Genomic DNA, 16405 nt, shown 5'->3' with positions numbered 1-16405 from the left:
GTTCGCTACCCCAAGGTCCGTGATCAGTCGCGCCCACACAGCCCAGCTGGGGATGTTGTGCTGCTAACGTCACTCCTCTGAAGCCACCCAAGGCATCGTGGGGGGGGGAAACGGGGGGACGTGCTCCACAGAGCTAGCAGTGGGCAGGAAAGCAGGCTTGTGTCCCGTTCAGATGCATTACCTGGCTGCCAGCCCTTCATCCAGCTGCCTGGCTGGGCGGCAGGAACATGTGATGGTCTCAGCTCTCGATCAAACCAGCTGGGGGGGCGGCCGTGGGGAAGGCAGAGCTGGCTCCGTGATCACCGCTGGCAGCTGGGTTTTCCCAGCTCCTTCCTCTCCAGGGTGTGGCTGTGGTGGGGATCCTGGAGAAGGGCCTGGGGCACTTAGCGGACTTGCTGAAGAGTGAGTGTTGCCCTGGGAGACCCTACCAGCATCAGAGAGGGAGGGAAGGGGCTGGAGTGCTGGTAACCCTAGATGCGAAATGAACCCCCATGAATGCAGCTGTGCTCATTGTTTAGGCTACTTGGGACCTCCAGGCTGAGCAAAATAGGGGCCCCCAAAGAGGCATGTATCCTGGGGCCTGGATCTATGGGATTCTGGAGAACTGGGGGGCAAATTCGGTCCTTGTGTTCACTCCAGCCCTGCCTCAATCTGCCACTGGCTTCCCAGTGAAAATCTGGATGAGCCTCATCCAATCCATGGATCACCCTGCAGCCTGGAACAGTCTGTGCTGAAGTGCAGATGGGGAAACTGAGGCACCAAAGGGGGAAGGACTTGCCCACAATCACCCAGCAGAACTAGAACCCTGGGTGTCTGGGTTGTATCCATGGGAGCTGGGGAGGGGAAGCGGCGCCATCCTCCCTGGCTGACTCTCCCCTATCTCCAACAGAACGTGAACGAGTTGAACCAGTGGCTGTCAGCCATCCGCAAGGCCAGCATCTGCAATGAGCTCATGCTGCCCTCTTGCCACCGGGGTGCCTTCCGGGGCAACCGCTGGACCTGCTGCCTGCAGCCTGACCGCACAGGTAATGGGCCCCGCCAGCTATAGGGCTGCTGCAAATTCAGCCCACGGGACTTTGGCAGGGGAAAGGGCTTTTTTGACCCAGAGTCCTTTCTATGCGGCTGCTTCTCCACTTGGGGATAGGTGGGGAGATCCAGGCCCCCCCCCCCACTATAACACCTAGTTCTCACCCATCAAGCTGCACTTGTACAGCTCAAAGTACTTCACACAGGACGTCGCTAGCATTACCCCCATTGCACAGATGAGAAACTGAGGTCCAGAGCAGGGAAATGACGAGCCCAAGGTTACACAGCAGGCCAGTGGCAGGGCTGGGAACAGAACCCAGCTTTCTCAAATGCTCGATCCACCAGACCACACTGGCGCAGCACCTGGGGCTGGGGGAGGGTAGCAAAGGCCACACATCAGCCCCAAGCAGCTGTTAACCCCAGCAGCCTGGTGGCAGAGCAGTAGTGGTGGGCCCTGGCGGGAGCCCTGGCCAGTCCCCACTGGCTGGAAGGATGGGTCATAGAATATCAGGGTTGGAAGGGACCTCAGGAGGTCATCTAGTCCAACCCCCTGCTCAAAGCAGGACCAATCCCCAATTTTTGCCCCAGATCCCTAGATGTCCCCCTCAAGGATTGAACTCACAACCCTCGGTTTAGCAGGCCAAAGCTCAAACCACTGAGCTCTCGCTCCCTCCTGCTCACCCATGGCCTTGGGGGAGAGGGCTTCCCTGGGGGCTGATTGGCTAGTCAGGAGTGACCTGCTCTGCTCCTAGACCCTTGCAAGCAGGGCCGCTGGCCTGCCCCATACCCTGTGTGGCAGCCCCTCCTGCCGGTGCCTCATTGGAACAGTCCTTTCTGTCCTGCCCCAGTGCGCGGCTGCAGCCGGACTCACTCTGCCATGACCCTGGGGGACTGGAGCGACCCCCTCGACCCAGATGCCGAGACCCAGATGGTGTACGGGCAGCTCTTGCTGGCGAGAGACAAGCTCAGGTCTGTGCAGCTGTGGGGCGAGGGCACGCGCAGGCAGGTGGGGGCAGGGCCATTGCTAGGAGTTGTGCATGGCGGGGGCAGTGGTCACCCTGTGGCTGGCATGTGGGGGCACGTGCCATGATGAGCAGGGAAGCCATAGAGCCTGGGGCAGGGAGGACCATGCTGTTGCCATAAAGGGCAGCTCGTTCTGTAGCGCTTGGAGCTTTTCCCCCCATTCCAAACACATTCCTTGGACACCAGAGGAGGAGCTACTCCATTCTGGACAGGATCGGGGCACCAGGGAGGGGCGCTGAGTTCTAGTCCTGGGGCTCAGGGAGTGGTGGGGGGAGTTGGGGTGGATCTGAGGGGATGGGCTGGTTTCAGATGCCCCCTCGTGCGGGTGCTGTTGGCATTAACTCCGGGCTATTAACTGCCATCCCATTCACCTCCCCCTGGTCTCTCTGCCAAGCTACTCTGCATTCCCACCCCGCTGAGCTGGTAGGGGGATCCCCTGCCCCATCTCCCTGGGAGGAGGGTTTTGGTTGCAGCTGGCATTGATCACTAGCCCAGTTATCTCAGCCTGCAGCGGTCGCCGCTTTCTTCTGGGATAGCCCCTGCTCAAACACTTGTCCCCCACATCCTGCTCCACCCCCGGTAGGGTGCAGCACCAACCTCCGATTAGGGCGTGAGCGGGACTGGAGGGCAGCCCCTGGCTTCAGCTGGCCCCTTGCGCGGGTGAATTCCACCTTGCCTGGCTTCCCAGTTCCCACCACCAGAGGTCTCCCCTCCCGAAAGCGTTACCCTGGAGAGAGCCCTGACATCGGGCGGGCAGACTTTTGGCCTGAGGGCCGCATCGGGTTTTGGAAGTTGTATGGAAAGTCGGTTAGGGGAGGCTGTGCCTCCCCAACCCGCCAGGCATGGTCCGGCTCCTGCCCCCTCTCGAACCCCTCCACCTCTCGCCCCTAATGCCCCCCCCCGGACTCCTGCCCCATCCAATCCCCTGGATGCCCCCAGACTCCCCGCCGCCCCATACAACCCCTCCTCATTCCTGACTGCCCCCCTGGGATCCCTGCCCCATCCAACCACCCCTTCTCCCTATCCCCTGACTGCTCCCTGCCACCCCATCCAACCCCCCCCCTTCCTGACCCCCCTTCAGGACCCCTGCCCCCATTCAACCCCCTGTTCCCTGCCCCGTGACCACCCCGACCCCTATCCACCCCCCAGACCACCTGCCCGAAACTCCCCTGTCCTCTATCCAACTCCCCTGCTCCTTGTCCCCTCGCTGCCTGGAGCACCAGGACCGGCGGCCGCACTGCCTAGCCGGAGCCAGCCAAGCACCGTGCAGCCCAGAGACCAGCTCCGGCAGGCGGGCCGCCCGGCCGGAGCCAGCCAAGCACCGTGCAGCCCAGAGACCGGCTCCGGCAGGCGGGCCGCCCGGCCGGAGCCAGCCAAGCACCGTGCAGCCCAGAGACCGGGTCCAGCAGGCGGGTCCAGCAGGCGGGTCCAGCCGGGCTCTGCAGCTGCGCTACCCCAGGAGCTTGCAGCCCCCCCGCCCAGAGCATTGCGCCGCGGTGCAGTGAGCTGAGGCTGCAGGGGAGGGGGACAGTACGGGAAGGGCCAGAGACAAGCTTCCCGGGCCAGGAGCTCAGGGGCCAGACAGGACGGTCCCGTGGGCTGGATGTGGCCCGCGGGCCTTAGTTTGCCCACCTCTGCCTTATATAGTCAACAGCTTGAGGACGGTTACGAGTCTTCCTCCCATGGCCCAAAAGGCTCTATGGACTGGAGGATCCCCTGTGCCCCACATGGCATCTTGGGGTTCCTCCCCAACTGCCCCCTCCCTCTGGGGCTGGGGAGGAAGGTTCCATCCAGTCCAGGCCTGCAGGGATGTTGTCCTCCACCAGAGCTCCAACCCATAGCATCAGGTGGGAGCATCCTATGCCGTTGCCGGGGGAGCCTTCTCTACACTAGGGAAATTAAGTTGGAAACTGTAGTGTAGCCAGAGCTCAGGAGCGCTCAGTGTCTGTTGTCTAACCCTGCTTGAAGTAAGTGGTAGGTGCACCTGAGTAGACCCGGACAGATGTGCTAGACCTTGCACCTGCTCTTCTGTACGGTTCTGTAGCACAGAGGCTTCCGTCCTTGCAGGTTTTTCAGGGCAGGGACCATCCTTCTGTTCGGAGTCTGCACCTAGCACAGTGGGGTCCCTGCAGATGCTGCCCCACTGCAGACAAGGAATGCTGTCACTAGGTCATGGGTGTTGATCATCATTTCTGGGGGCGCATCTGCCCTGCATGCAGGGTCTTGGGTGTTCTCCCGTCAGGGCAGCATGAGCAGCGACGGGAGTGCTAGTGGGAAATGCCCACTGCTGGTTCTATCACTGAGCCCATGCGATTCCCCAGCAAGGGGCGTGCAGGCCTCAAGCCTGTGTGGCTGAAGGGATTCCTGGGGGCCCAACAAACCGAGATGTGGTCTCCGCCCAGGAGGGCATGTTAGGGAGTGTGGCAGAGGCCACGCTCGATCAGGGCCCAGTTGTGCTAGGCGCTGTACAGACACACAGGGGCCATCAACACCTCCACGGAAGGTGCGATGGTAATGCAGGTAGGTCACAACAGCAGTGAAGATGTGATGCATGGGCTTTGGCAGGGCAGCTGCCCCAGTGCAGGCCTGCCAGGACCCTGGCTATGTACCCGGGTTGCTTGCCCACCCTGACATCCGTGCTGCCACATCTTCAGTATGGTTGTTCTCCCTCTAGCTGGATTACCGGCTGGACCCATCCGTGCTGCAAGCGCCCCTTCGTGTGCGGCACAGATGAATCCTGAGTGACAGCCCATCCCTGCCCCCAGTTCTGGCAGTTGAACTAGGGGAAGGAGTGGGGCAATCAGGACAACACCTGGGGGAACCCCTGGGGAGAGCCACTTCCATCTCATTCTAGCCCTGTAAATGGCCCTGTCGCAGGGCGACGACATACCGCTGCAGCGCCTCCTGCTGGTTGTCCAGGGAATTAGCTCTTTCCAGCCAGGAGCGCCCTCTGCCAGTCGGTGTCTCCCCTGCCGCTGGCCCCGTGGCCCTCCCGGACCCCAGTGCCCTTCTAACTTAGGGCTCTGCCCCCTGGCAGTACCCCCTCAGTCTGGGTCTCCCCTCCCTGGGGGAACCCCCAACCCCTCCCTTGCCTCAGTGGCTACTGTCAGTCATCGTCTAGCCCCCGCTCCCTGGGGCAGACTGCAGTCTCTACCACGCATCATCGGCCAGGGGGGTTGGACCAGCTGCCTCAGTCTAGGTCTGGGCTGTTCCTCTGCAGCCTTAGGACCCTTTCGTGGGCCTTTACCTCAGCCTGGGGCTCTGCTCGGCTGAAGCTCCCCAGCTCCCTCTGCCCTAGGTACCCCCTCAGCTTTCCTGGCAGCCAGGTTCTCCTCTCTCCACCTAGCCAGAGAGAATGTCTCTCCTTCTGGCCCACTGCCCTCTTACAAGGGCCAGCTGGGCCCTAATTACACAGGCTACAGCTGTGACTGTTTCCCTAAACAGCCAGGTTCCCCCCTCTCAGCCCTCTCCCAGGGCTGTTTTAAGCCCTTCAAGGCATGGCGAGGGGCCCCACAGGCCCCAAGCGAGACTAAAAGGCAGGAGAACCAGCCAGAGACCTGGACCCCAGAAGGATTATGTGGGTTCCTAGACCCCCTGCCCTAGTAATCTGAGCCTGTAACACCGCAGGGGAGATGAGAGAGGAAGGGGGTCCCAAGTTCTCTGCTCTGAACACCCCTTCTCACCTTTGGTTATTAGATCATTATTTCAAGAGAGCTCACAGAGCTGGGGGGCCCCATTTCCCTCATGGCTGGTCTGACTAGGTGGGACCATACAGACGGGGACCAGAGCAGGGGGGCATACGGGCCGGGGTGAGGGGGCCCTTGTGCATGGGGCCATCAGGACTGGGAGCCCCCTGCGCATGGGGCTGTACAGACCAGGGCTGGGGCCGGGGGGGGCATACAGTCCAGGATGGGGGGCTCCCTTGCATGTGGTTCTGTACAGACCAGGGCCAGGGGGGCAGGGGTTCGCTTGCATGTGGGGCTGTACAGACCAGGGCCAAGGCAGGGGGGGGCCGTACGGACCGGGGTGGGGGCCCCCTTGCGTAGGGGGTTGGCATACAGACCAGGGTGGGGGGCTCCCTTGCACGTGGGGCGGTAGAGACAGTAGCTGATGCCCCTGCCCCTAAGAACTCACATGTCTCCTCTCTCCGCAGGGAGAAGTACATTGAGTGTTCAGATGCGGGGCTGGTGCTGGAGCAGGAGAAGGGGCCTGGTCCCCGTGCCCAGGGAGGTACGGAGCCCCCTCCCCGCCAGAGCACTCAGGGGCAGCCTGCAGAGCTGCAGCGGGACTGGGCTGAGGGTTGCCATCTTTCTACTCGCACCCTGAACTTAACACCCTCACCCCGCCCCCTGTCCCACGCCTCCTCTTAGGCTCTGCCCCTGCCCAGCCCATTCTCTGAGCCCCCCCTTGCTCCCCCAGCTAACTCCATCTCCCCCTCTCTGTCGCTCGTTCTCCCCACCCTCACCCGCTTGCTCATTTTCACTGGGCTGGCTCAGGGGGTTGGGGTGCGGGAGAGGGTGCGGGCTCTGAGACCCCCAATGCAATGCAGAGCTACACTGGGGGCCGGGGGTGGCAGGTCTGCGCTGCCCCGGGGGCCAGGGGTGGCAGGTCTGCGCTGCCCCAGGGGCCGGGGGGTGGCAGGTCTGCGCTGCCTTGGGGGCCGGGGGTGGCAGGTCTGCGCTGGGCCGGGGGGTGGCAGGTCTGCGCTGCCCCGGGGGCCGGGGGGCGGCAGGTCTGTGCTGCCCTGGGGGCCGGGGGGCGGCAGGTCTGCACTGCCCCGGGGGTCGGGGGTGGCATGGGGCGAAGGCCTGAGTCCTGCTTGCTGGGGCTGGTGAGCCATCACTGCTGCTCCAAGCCATTCGCAGATGGGGAGCTCCTGCCCCACATGCTGTTTCCCAACCCACCCAGTGACCATGTCGCAGACCAAGGGGACCTGGCAGGGAGTCTGTGCAAAGCTGCCCGTGCCATCTATGGAGAGTGGCTGAGCATTGCCAGCTGCTCCCTGTCCTTGTGACCCTCTCCAACCCTGCCACCATCTGCCTGCTGGCTTCCAGCCCACCCTCAGCTGGCAAGGGGCCAGGTGAGGGCCCACGGGCAGGGGTCTGGTTGTGCTAGCTGGCCCAGGAGCCCTGTGCTCCAAAGCCTAGCCTGGCCTGGTGGAAGTGAACCCAGTGGGTAGCAGGACATGGGAGTGAGCATGTGGTTCTGACCGGCGCCCCGCTGGCCCTGATCTGTCGGGCCCGCTCACATGCCTGTGCCTGCAGAGGGCACTATGGGCTGATTGCCCCTCTCCTCTCCCTCTGTCCTGCAGATCAAGGCTGTTCCTGCCAGGACCGCCAGATGACGGCTGCTGCCCGCCTGCTGAACGTCATACAAGACCTGGAGCGTGCCCACAGCGCCTTCGAGCGCCGGGAGAAGGAGGAGGCAGAGAATGACTCTCACCGCCCATGAGAAGCCTCCTCCCCCTGCCCCACCCCATCCCTCCCTGGCACTTCTGTTGGACCGTGCCCACCTGACGATGGTGCGCGGGAGTGGGCCCTGGTGCTGGGAGACACCGGCTCACTTGTCACGGTGCTCTAGGCTGGGAATGGCAGTGGCCACATGGCCAACCCACAGCTCAGGCCAGAGGTGATGGACCACAGCAAGAGAAGGCACAAACCAGAGGTGGCTGAGCTCATCCGCTCTCCTGCCTCCTGGCGGCCTGCTGTAGTGCCCACATCAACCATCAGATGGCGCTCCAGAAACCCTCCATGAACCACGCCCTGAACAGCACCAGCCAACCTCCTTGCCGTCCTTGTCCCGGTGGGGCCGAGAGCCAGAATCCACAGCCTCTAATGCCAGTGCCTGGGGAGGTGAGCTGTGCCCATGCCCCAGTGCCATCCTCCTGCAGGCTGTACCTGACCTTGCCATGCACGGCCTTCCCACTGAACCTCAGTCCGCGTGCGCGGCCAGCCAGTGCCTGCTGTCCTGGTGTCCCAGAGGCACGTGGGGATGGCAAAGAGCCTACCCCTGGCTCCTGAAGACAGATCACCCCCGTGCCCCGTCTGTGCGTTTCCCACCCCACATTCCAGCCTTCGTGGCCACTGGGCGAGGGGAGGCACTTCTGTGTCTGTAACTGATGAAGGACCTCAAGGGAGCCCCTAGCGATGATCCTCTGAACAAGAGCCGGGCTCTTGGGTGGAATAGCATGTGGGCCGGACCGCGGTCCTGCAGCACTCCTGGCTGTGCGGCAGAAAGCTGTCCAGCCTGCACGCCAACCTCTGCCAGCCCATCTCTCTCCCCCAGTTCCACCTGTGCTGGCCCGGGGGCCAGCCACCATGAACTCGGCTCTCCCCAGCACCTCTTGGTGGCGGAAAATCTAAGCTCTGCCCCTGGAGTGGTTAAACTCCTCCATCTCCCCAGGGGATGATGGCTTGTGCCTAGAGCGCAGTGTGCTTGGAGGAGGAACCCAGGGCCCTGCATCTACTGGGTGCTGCTTTAAATCACTGCCCTGACACTCCATCCATGTGTGCACTGCATGGGTATCCGCACAGCCCCACTGGGCGCCCCACAGCCTGCCCTGTGTGCACAGGGCTGAGCGTAAAACCCAGCTGGGCTCCTCTTTGCTTGTGCCAAAGTCCTGCTCAGGAAGCAAGAGGGGGCTACCCCAGGGACGTCTCACCCAGATCACCTGCGCATGGTGGAGAAGCCTGCATCACTCTGTGTAACTCTGGTAATAGGCCAGAACAGGGCAAAGAAACCAAGTTGAAGCAGGCTGGACAAACATACAGATCCTGGAGCAAGGTGAAGTGTGATGTGGCCAGAGGGGGGTGAGTGTGGCTGAAATGTGAGCTCCCGAACCAGCCCAAATCCTCTGGCCGGATGAATGTGAGACTGATAGAGTGCCGGCAGAGGGGCTGGGAGCAGAGAGCTTCCCCCTCCCCTCTCCTGGGCAAAGCTCTGACCAAGGTGGCAACTGGTCCAGCCAGCTCGCTGCACCGTGTGGATAGCAAATGGGCTGCCTGCGGCTGTGTGCACCCCTGCCTGCATGTGCCATTGGGAACAGAACCAGCGTGCCCCCGCTCGTGCCAAATGGCCAGGCTGTGGTTGTCGAGGCAGGAGGCAGTCATCTTGCAGACTGTTTGGCTCAGTGGCTATCCCGGGCCAGGGGGGCTTTGGAGTTAACCGAGATCAGTGGGTCTCATTTATGGACCCCTTTGGAAATCTGTTGTCTGTATATATAGCTGAATGCTGTTCAGTCAGTTTTCAGTCACAGTCTTTCGCAGACCACTTAGACATCGTCCACCGACTCCCGGGGTCCACGGCCCACTGCCCTCGATATATTTGCACACACACCTCTCTGTCTATTGTGCATCTCTCAGTATATGTCACACACACAAACTATGTTAAAAGAACTGTAATAAAGTTGCCAAATGAAGCACCTGAACATTAAGAAGCGCCTGAAGTAAGGAGGCCCAGGCACCCTGAATTCAGCCTCCTGGTGTGTATGTATTATGGGCCAGTCTCCCATTCCATGAGCACATACAACTGGTTTCCCCAGGACCCTGCGCAGAGGAGGGGCCATGCTCACTGGATGAGCAGCTGGCCAATATTTTCTTTGCTCCTCATTGCTCAGTGTGTGGTTCCAGCCTTTATTTACTGCACACCATTCAAACCCTGCTCTGGAGACAGAATAGTTTCTTCATGGGCTTTTTTCTGGCACTCATGGCTATAGTATCAGTGCTTCATGAGCATTAATTACTTTATCTTCAGCTAAATGGGTGCTGTGCCCCCTGTTTTACAGAAGGCAAACTGAAGTGCAAAGATTAAAGTCAAAGGTGTCCGCTAATCTTAGGTGCCCAATATGCAAGGCCTAGGACCGCATTTTTCAGAGTACTCACTATTATATCACATCTGATATGTGCAAAGCCCAGCGCCCATTGACGGCAGTTGCCGCTGTGAATGCTCAGCACTGCTGCAAATCCAACCCAGGGTCCATCCTCTGCTCTGAGTAAGGCAGGCATCCTGTGGAAAACACAGTACATGATTGTGTTGTACATAATGCATACACATGGAGCCAGATTAGGGTTTCACAGGCATCCTTAATTCGGGCATTTCCTAACTTTTGAGCACTTGACGTTGCAACCTTAATGTTGTTGTAACATAGTTTTTTGTGTGTAATTTCCTAAATTTTTAATAAAGCAAACTTCAGAACCAGACATTCCCTCATGTGACATCCCCATGGCTCAGCAAGGCTGGAAGCTTTAGATCCAACCCAGAGACCTCTGCCACTGGAGTAAATGTTAGCAATAGTAGGTTGTTAGCCTCTCTGGACCAGCACTACAGGGGGATGGGATACTTTGCCTGTGGCTTTCACAGCTATTTGCTGAGAGAAGAAGGATGAGATGTGGGAATCAGGTCCCATTCCAGGCGCTGAGAAGAGGTGTTGTGGTGGGCACAGACTTTTCTGCCCCCTCCCCCAAGTTTGACCAGTTCTTGGTCCCGTCTCTTCCCTACCCCTGACTTGTCCCATTTTCCATGTGTCGCCAGCCCAAGGCTCCATTCCTCAGGCTTCTCGCACCATTCCCACTTTCCTTGCCCAGCAAGTACCAGTCTCCCCCTTCTGGACTCGCTGGCCCAGTCACCTCACACTCCATTTCCAGTCTCCGTGCCCAGCCAGTCCCAGTTCCCAACCTCCCAGCTTCTTGCCTCCCCGCCCCGCCCCCCCCTTCCCACATTTCCCATTGCCACTGTCAGTCCCAATCTCCCTCCCTGGGATACTCGTGTGTCCTCAGAGTCCCCTGGTCTCTGCCCAGCCACTCCCAGTCTCCCACCCCTGGCTCCTCATCCAATCTCAGTCTCTCCCCGCATCTACAGCCTCCAGTCCCAGTCTTCTTCCCCCTGCTCCAGCTCTCCCTCTCTGCCAGCCTCCAGTCTCAGTCTTCTTCCCTCTGCTCCGGCTCTCCCTCTCTGCCAGCCTCCAGTCCCAGTCTTCTTCCCTCTGCCCTGGCTCTCCCTCTCTGCCAGTCTTCTTCCTCCCGCCCTGGCTCTCCCTCTCTGCCAGCCTCCAGTCCCAGTTTTTGCCTCCTCCCCCAAGCTCCTGTCCCAAGTCTACTCCCTGCTACCCCCTCCCTGGCCTAGCCCTTGTCCCCTCTGCATTCAGTGCCATGTTCCCTAGGCACTGAGAGCCCAGAACAGAGGGTCTCCCTTCTACCAGTTCAGATGCTGGGCTCTGGACTGGGCATGGCCTGCAGCAGCCCGGAGCTGCAATTGCCAGGGAAGTCCTGCTTACCCTGGGCTGCAGTGCACCGGGAATGATGGAGCCTCAGGGGAGTTTAGCTGGTAAGATTCCTCTACTGAAGAGGTGCATAGTGCAGCTGCTTGAAGGCTTATAAATTGGCCAATTTGGGGTGGGTATTCCTGGGGCTGGCAAAAGGTGCATCCCTGACAGCAAGGGCAGCCCCCTGCCAAATGGCAAGTCTCTGCCCCAAAGCAAAGGGGTGCTAGAGCTTCCCAAAGAAACTGCTGACAGGATCTTTTAACATAGGCAAAACAATGGATTCTTCCCCAGCTTTCGGCTCGGAATGGCTCCGCGGTTTTGGTCGAGCTTTTCCAGAAATATTCAGCCCGAGGCAGACGTCCCGCGTGGAGAATGTCAGCGCACACGGGGAATGTTTGGCCAAATTGTAAGTAACCGAAAACTGGGTCTTGTGCTGGGCAGCCGTGGGTCCAGCCAGCACCACGAGGACTTGTGTATTGGGTGTGGGCTCGGCTCAGCCTGGGGATGGAGACACTCAGGTGCCTCCTGGGCTGTTTTTGCCTGGTGGGATTTGAGCACGTTTTGACCAGGAGATCTACTGGGGTCCCCGACGGGCACCACACTGGGTGCTGAGCCACATTCTCCTTGGCTGCTGGCAGTGTGAGGCATTGTCGGTGTAAGCCTGTGGCCAGAGGGAGGGCACTCGCTACCCCCAGCTGGTGCAAAGGGAGCTTCATTTGCATGGGCTGCCTCCCCTCAATTCCTCTAGTGACACATGGGACGTCACCATAACTACACAGGAACTGGAGCTGAGCGGGGAGTGGGCTCCCGGACAGGCTTGGGAAGGGGAAAAAGCTTGTTAGCTAGGGCTGTGTGTTCGGCTTCCCCTTCTAGAAGTGCCTCCCCAGGGGATTCCATGTTGATGCAATGAGGATTTTGCCATGGGGCAGAGCAGGGTGGGCTCCGGTCTATGCAGGACCTCTACAGGGCTGACTCACTAACTGGGTTGGGTGGTTGGTGGCACCTCCAGGCACACAGCTGCCATGGGATCAGAGCAACCCAGCCCTACAAAGAGGCACCTGGACTAATCCCCCTGCTGATCCAAGATGTGAGAGGGGCTTGGTGAGATGGTCCGGGCAAGGGACCTGTGAGTCGCTCTCACCAGCGGGTGGGAATGCAGTTAGACTCATGACTGCCAAAGTACAGGTATGGGGGGCCGTATTCATAGGCACAGGAATTAGCGGTGTGGGGGGTGCTGCAGCACCTGGGCCCCTGGCTGCCAGTACTGCGCCAGGGGTCTCGGTTGCTGGTCCGTTCCAGGATCCCGGCTGCTGCCCTCCCATTCCCGGGGTCTCGGCTGCTGTCCCATGCCCGGGGCTCTGCTGCCACCCCATGCATGGGGCTTTCAGCACCCCAACTATTAAAAACGTTTCAGTGTCACTGGTGATATTTTACTGGAGTTGCGTACACGGCAGTCTGTTGCTGTGTTTTCTAATTATATGAGCGTTCCCTTTCCCCTTTCTCAGAGCGCTGGCAAGTGAGGCTGGGCTGCATGTTAAGGGCAACCGGGTAGGGTGCATTTAATTTGCCCAGGTTTGGGGGGGGGGACTGAAGCCTGTCCAGTTATTTACCAAGAAGGGTCCTAGACATAGTGAGCCCCAACATTCATCTAAAATGACCCAGCTGTTTCTGAGAGGGAGGCTAGGGAAGAGGATGATTAAAAAAAATTCTGGAGTCCCTCTTTGAGATGTTGTAGCATTTCCATGAGCAGGGCCTTCAGTTTTGGGGTGGGATGGGGGTGGAGGTGGCAAGTAGCCCAAACTGGGACAGGGACAGGGACAGGTTGGAGAGAACTGGGCAGGAGAGTCTGTGCTCACTATAGCATAGACTGAAACCAAGAGTGTCACTAGTCCTCTGCTGCCTGTGAAATATCTGTGAAAGCCGCTGGAAGTGTCTCATTCCCCTCTAGTGCTGGGCCACCTAGAGGGTGACACGCTATTAAAGGTATCAGTTACTCCTTTAGCTCAAGTGGCCGAGATCTGTGGGGTGGATCTAAAGGTTCCAACCCTGCTGATGACCCATGTGGGTGTCAATATGATGGAAGTTTGGTATTTAGTTTGCTTTTTTTAAAAACCTAGGAAATCACACACAAAAATCTGTTCAAAGAAGGTAATAAAGGTTGCAAAGTCTAACACTCAAACATTAGGAAATACCAGTATGAAGGTTGTATTGAAACCTTACGTCAGCCTCCTTAGGCTGGGCATTGTGATACAGTCTTTAATGACATGAGAACATACTATTTTTCCAGTTAGGACCCCCTGCCTCACTGAGTGCCCAGGGTGGACCTGCAATGGGACGAATCAAAGTTGCTAGGGAAGGCGACTGATGTCTGTAGGTCCTGTGCCTCACTGTTGTTCGAAGGAGGCAGGGGCTTGCAGGAAGAGAAAAGATGATCTCATGGTCAAGGCTGTTGACTGCTGCCCTGGAGAGCTGGATTCTATCCCTGCCTCTGCCACAGAGTGCCTGTGTGATTCTGGGCAAGTCACTTAACCCAGACTTTCCACAGGTGAGCACTAAGTGTGTGCTCATTTGTCTGGGTGTCTGACTTGGAGCCTGTGCTCTGATTCGCAGAAGCTGCAGCTGAAGGCAATGGGATCTGGGCTTTGACCACAGAGCCGCGGAACACTAAGAACTCTGAATAATCAGGTTCTAGGTGTCTCCAAGTGGGCATCCAGAAGTAGTGGCTACGTTTGACTGGAATCTCTCAGTTTGCCCAGCTGTAAAATGGGGCTAACGGCAGCCCTCACTTCCTGGGGGATGTGAAGATACATGCACTAATCCTGGTAAAATGCTGAACTAATGCTGACCGCGGGGGAACAGTCCACGAGGAACCTAACACCTCTGTCTCCAAACAGGGGTTCACTCCAGGGCAATAAACAAGGCCTGGGCTGCCCCCAGAACAATGAGGAGCAACCAAATGATCGGTCAATGAGCACCGCCTAACCTGGGGCTGGGCAATCTTCCCCTGAGGTTAGCGCGAGCCCAGAGCCCACAGCAGCCCTGGCAGGCTGGGCCCAGACTGTGCAGACGAGCTGTCGTATTTGCTGTGTTTAGCACATTCCCCTCACCAGCTGCAAGCCTCTGCTCCCAGGGGAGGGGCCGAGCCCTGGGATGCACCAGAAGTAAATAGCTCATAAATCAACTGGGCTACCTGCGTGGCCCCTTTGATGTGCGCTGCTGGGTATGCCCTCTGCCTTCCTCTCCCCACCACAAATGGGGTTTCTCACTCTGGGGAGCATGTTGCACTTCATGTTGCATGTTCAATCCTGAAGCACTTGCATGAGAGGAAAGTGATCAGGAACAGCCAGCATGGATTCACCAAGGGAAGGTCATGCCTGACTAATCTAATCGCCTTTTATGATGAGATTACTGGTTCTGTGGATGAAGGGAAAGCAGTGGATGTATTGTTTCTTGACTTTAGCAAAGCTTCTGACACGGTCTCCCACAGTATTCTTGTCAGCAAGTTAAGGAAGTATGGGCTGGATGAATGCACTACAAGGTGGGTAGAAAGTTGGCTAGATTGTCGGGCTCAACGGGTAGTGATCAATGGCTCCATATCTAGTTGGCAGCCGGTATCAAGTGGAGTGCCTCAAGGGTCGGTCCTGGGGCCAGTTTTGTTCAATATCTTCATAAATGATCTGGAGGATGGTGTGGATTGCACTCTCAGCAAATTTGCGGATGATACTAAACTGGGAGGAGTGGTAGATACGCTGGAGGGGAGGGATAGGATACAGAAGGACCTAGACAAATTGGAGGATTGGGCCAAAATAAATCTGATGAGGTTCAATAAGGATAAGTGCAGGGTCCTGCACTTAGGACGGAAGAACCCAATGCACAGCTACAGACTAGGGACCGAATGGCTAGGCAGCAGTTCTGCGGAAAAGGACCTAGGGGTGACAGTGGACGAGAAGCTGGATATGAGTCAGCAGTGTGCCCTTGTTGCCAAGAAGGCCAATGGCATTTTGGGATGTATAAGTAGGGGCATAGCGAGCAGATCGAGGGACGTGATCGTTCCCCTCTATTCGACATTGGTGAGGCCTCATCTGGAGTACTGTGTCCAGTTTTGGGCCCCACACTTCAAGAAGGATGTGGATAAATTGGAGAGAGTCCAGCGAAGGGCAACAAAAATGATTAGGGGACTGGAACACATGAGTTATGAGGAGAGGCTGAGGGAGCTGGGATTGTTTAGCCTGCAGAAGAGAAGAATGAGGGGGGATTTGATAGCTGCTTTCAACTACCTGAAAGGGGGTTCCAAAGAGGATGGCTCTAGACTGTTCTCAATGGTAGCAGATGACAGAACGAGGAGTAATGGTCTCAAGTTGCAGTGGGGGAGGTTTAAATTGGATATTAGGAAAAACTTTTTCACTAAGAGGGTGGTGAAACACTGGAATGCGTTACCTAGGGAGGTGGTAGAATCTTCTTCCTTAGAGGTTTTTAAGGTCAGGCTTGACAAAGCCCTGGCTGGGATGATTTAACTGGGAATTGGTCCTGCTTTGAGCAGGGGGTTGGACTAGATGACCTTCTGGGGTCCCTTCCAACCCTGATATTCTATGATTCTATGTTCCTGTCCCCAGCCCTGCCTTGTTTGTTTCCCACAGAGCTCGCAGCCTCTAGCGGGGAGCACAGGAGAAATGCCTGGAGATAAGGCAAATTAATTTGCAGGCTGAATGGCCCAGCCTTGTGTCAGCGGGTGCTCCAGCCGGGACAGGGGTTGGGGGGGGAAGGAGCTGAGTGACTGTCTGTGACTTTGGGCTGAACTTAGGTACCAGAATAACTGGCCTTCTTGCTCCAGGAGTTACCAGCCCCACTCCATCACCCTGAAGAGGAATTGCCTGTCCCCCAGAGAGGTGTTATGGCCTGGTTGGGAGCCCCTTTTCTGGCCCCAACCCCACACTTGCTGCAGCCAATCTTAGCAGGGGTTCCTGACCAGACAGCACCTGCCTGCGTTCGCTACCAGAGACCCCTCTCTGTACCGCAGAGACCGAGCAGCACAGCATGGATGGGCGAGAGCCTGCCAAGCCTGCAGGCAGGTGTTCGCTCTGCTGCTGCACGGGGCAT

General features: G+C 58.3%; 1 protein-coding gene across 2 annotated transcripts in view; it reads left to right on the top strand.

Annotated features, from left to right (window-relative positions):
• Positions 1–13040, top strand: part of RASAL1 (RAS protein activator like 1) — a 106980-nt gene extending 93940 nt beyond the window's left edge. The window contains exons 17-20 of one of the 2 annotated variants that reach the window (XM_073313149.2): positions 890–1025; positions 1875–1995; positions 6203–6279; positions 7361–13040. In XM_073313149.2, the coding sequence (XP_073169250.1) occupies positions 890–1025; positions 1875–1995; positions 6203–6279; positions 7361–7500 (474 nt within the window). In that variant the 3' untranslated portion in view covers positions 7501–13040. The remainder of the gene's footprint in view (positions 1–889; positions 1026–1874; positions 1996–6202; positions 6280–7360) is intronic. The other variant, XM_073313147.2, reaches the window with a different exon arrangement.
• Positions 13041–16405: the final 3365 nt, after the last annotated feature.

Source organism: Lepidochelys kempii, chromosome 15 (assembly GCF_965140285.1).
Source record: "Lepidochelys kempii isolate rLepKem1 chromosome 15, rLepKem1.hap1, whole genome shotgun sequence".
Lineage (NCBI taxonomy): Eukaryota > Metazoa > Chordata > Testudines > Cheloniidae > Lepidochelys > Lepidochelys kempii.
Note: the sequence above shows the minus strand (reverse complement) of the source record. Positions and strands in the feature narration are given on the sequence as shown.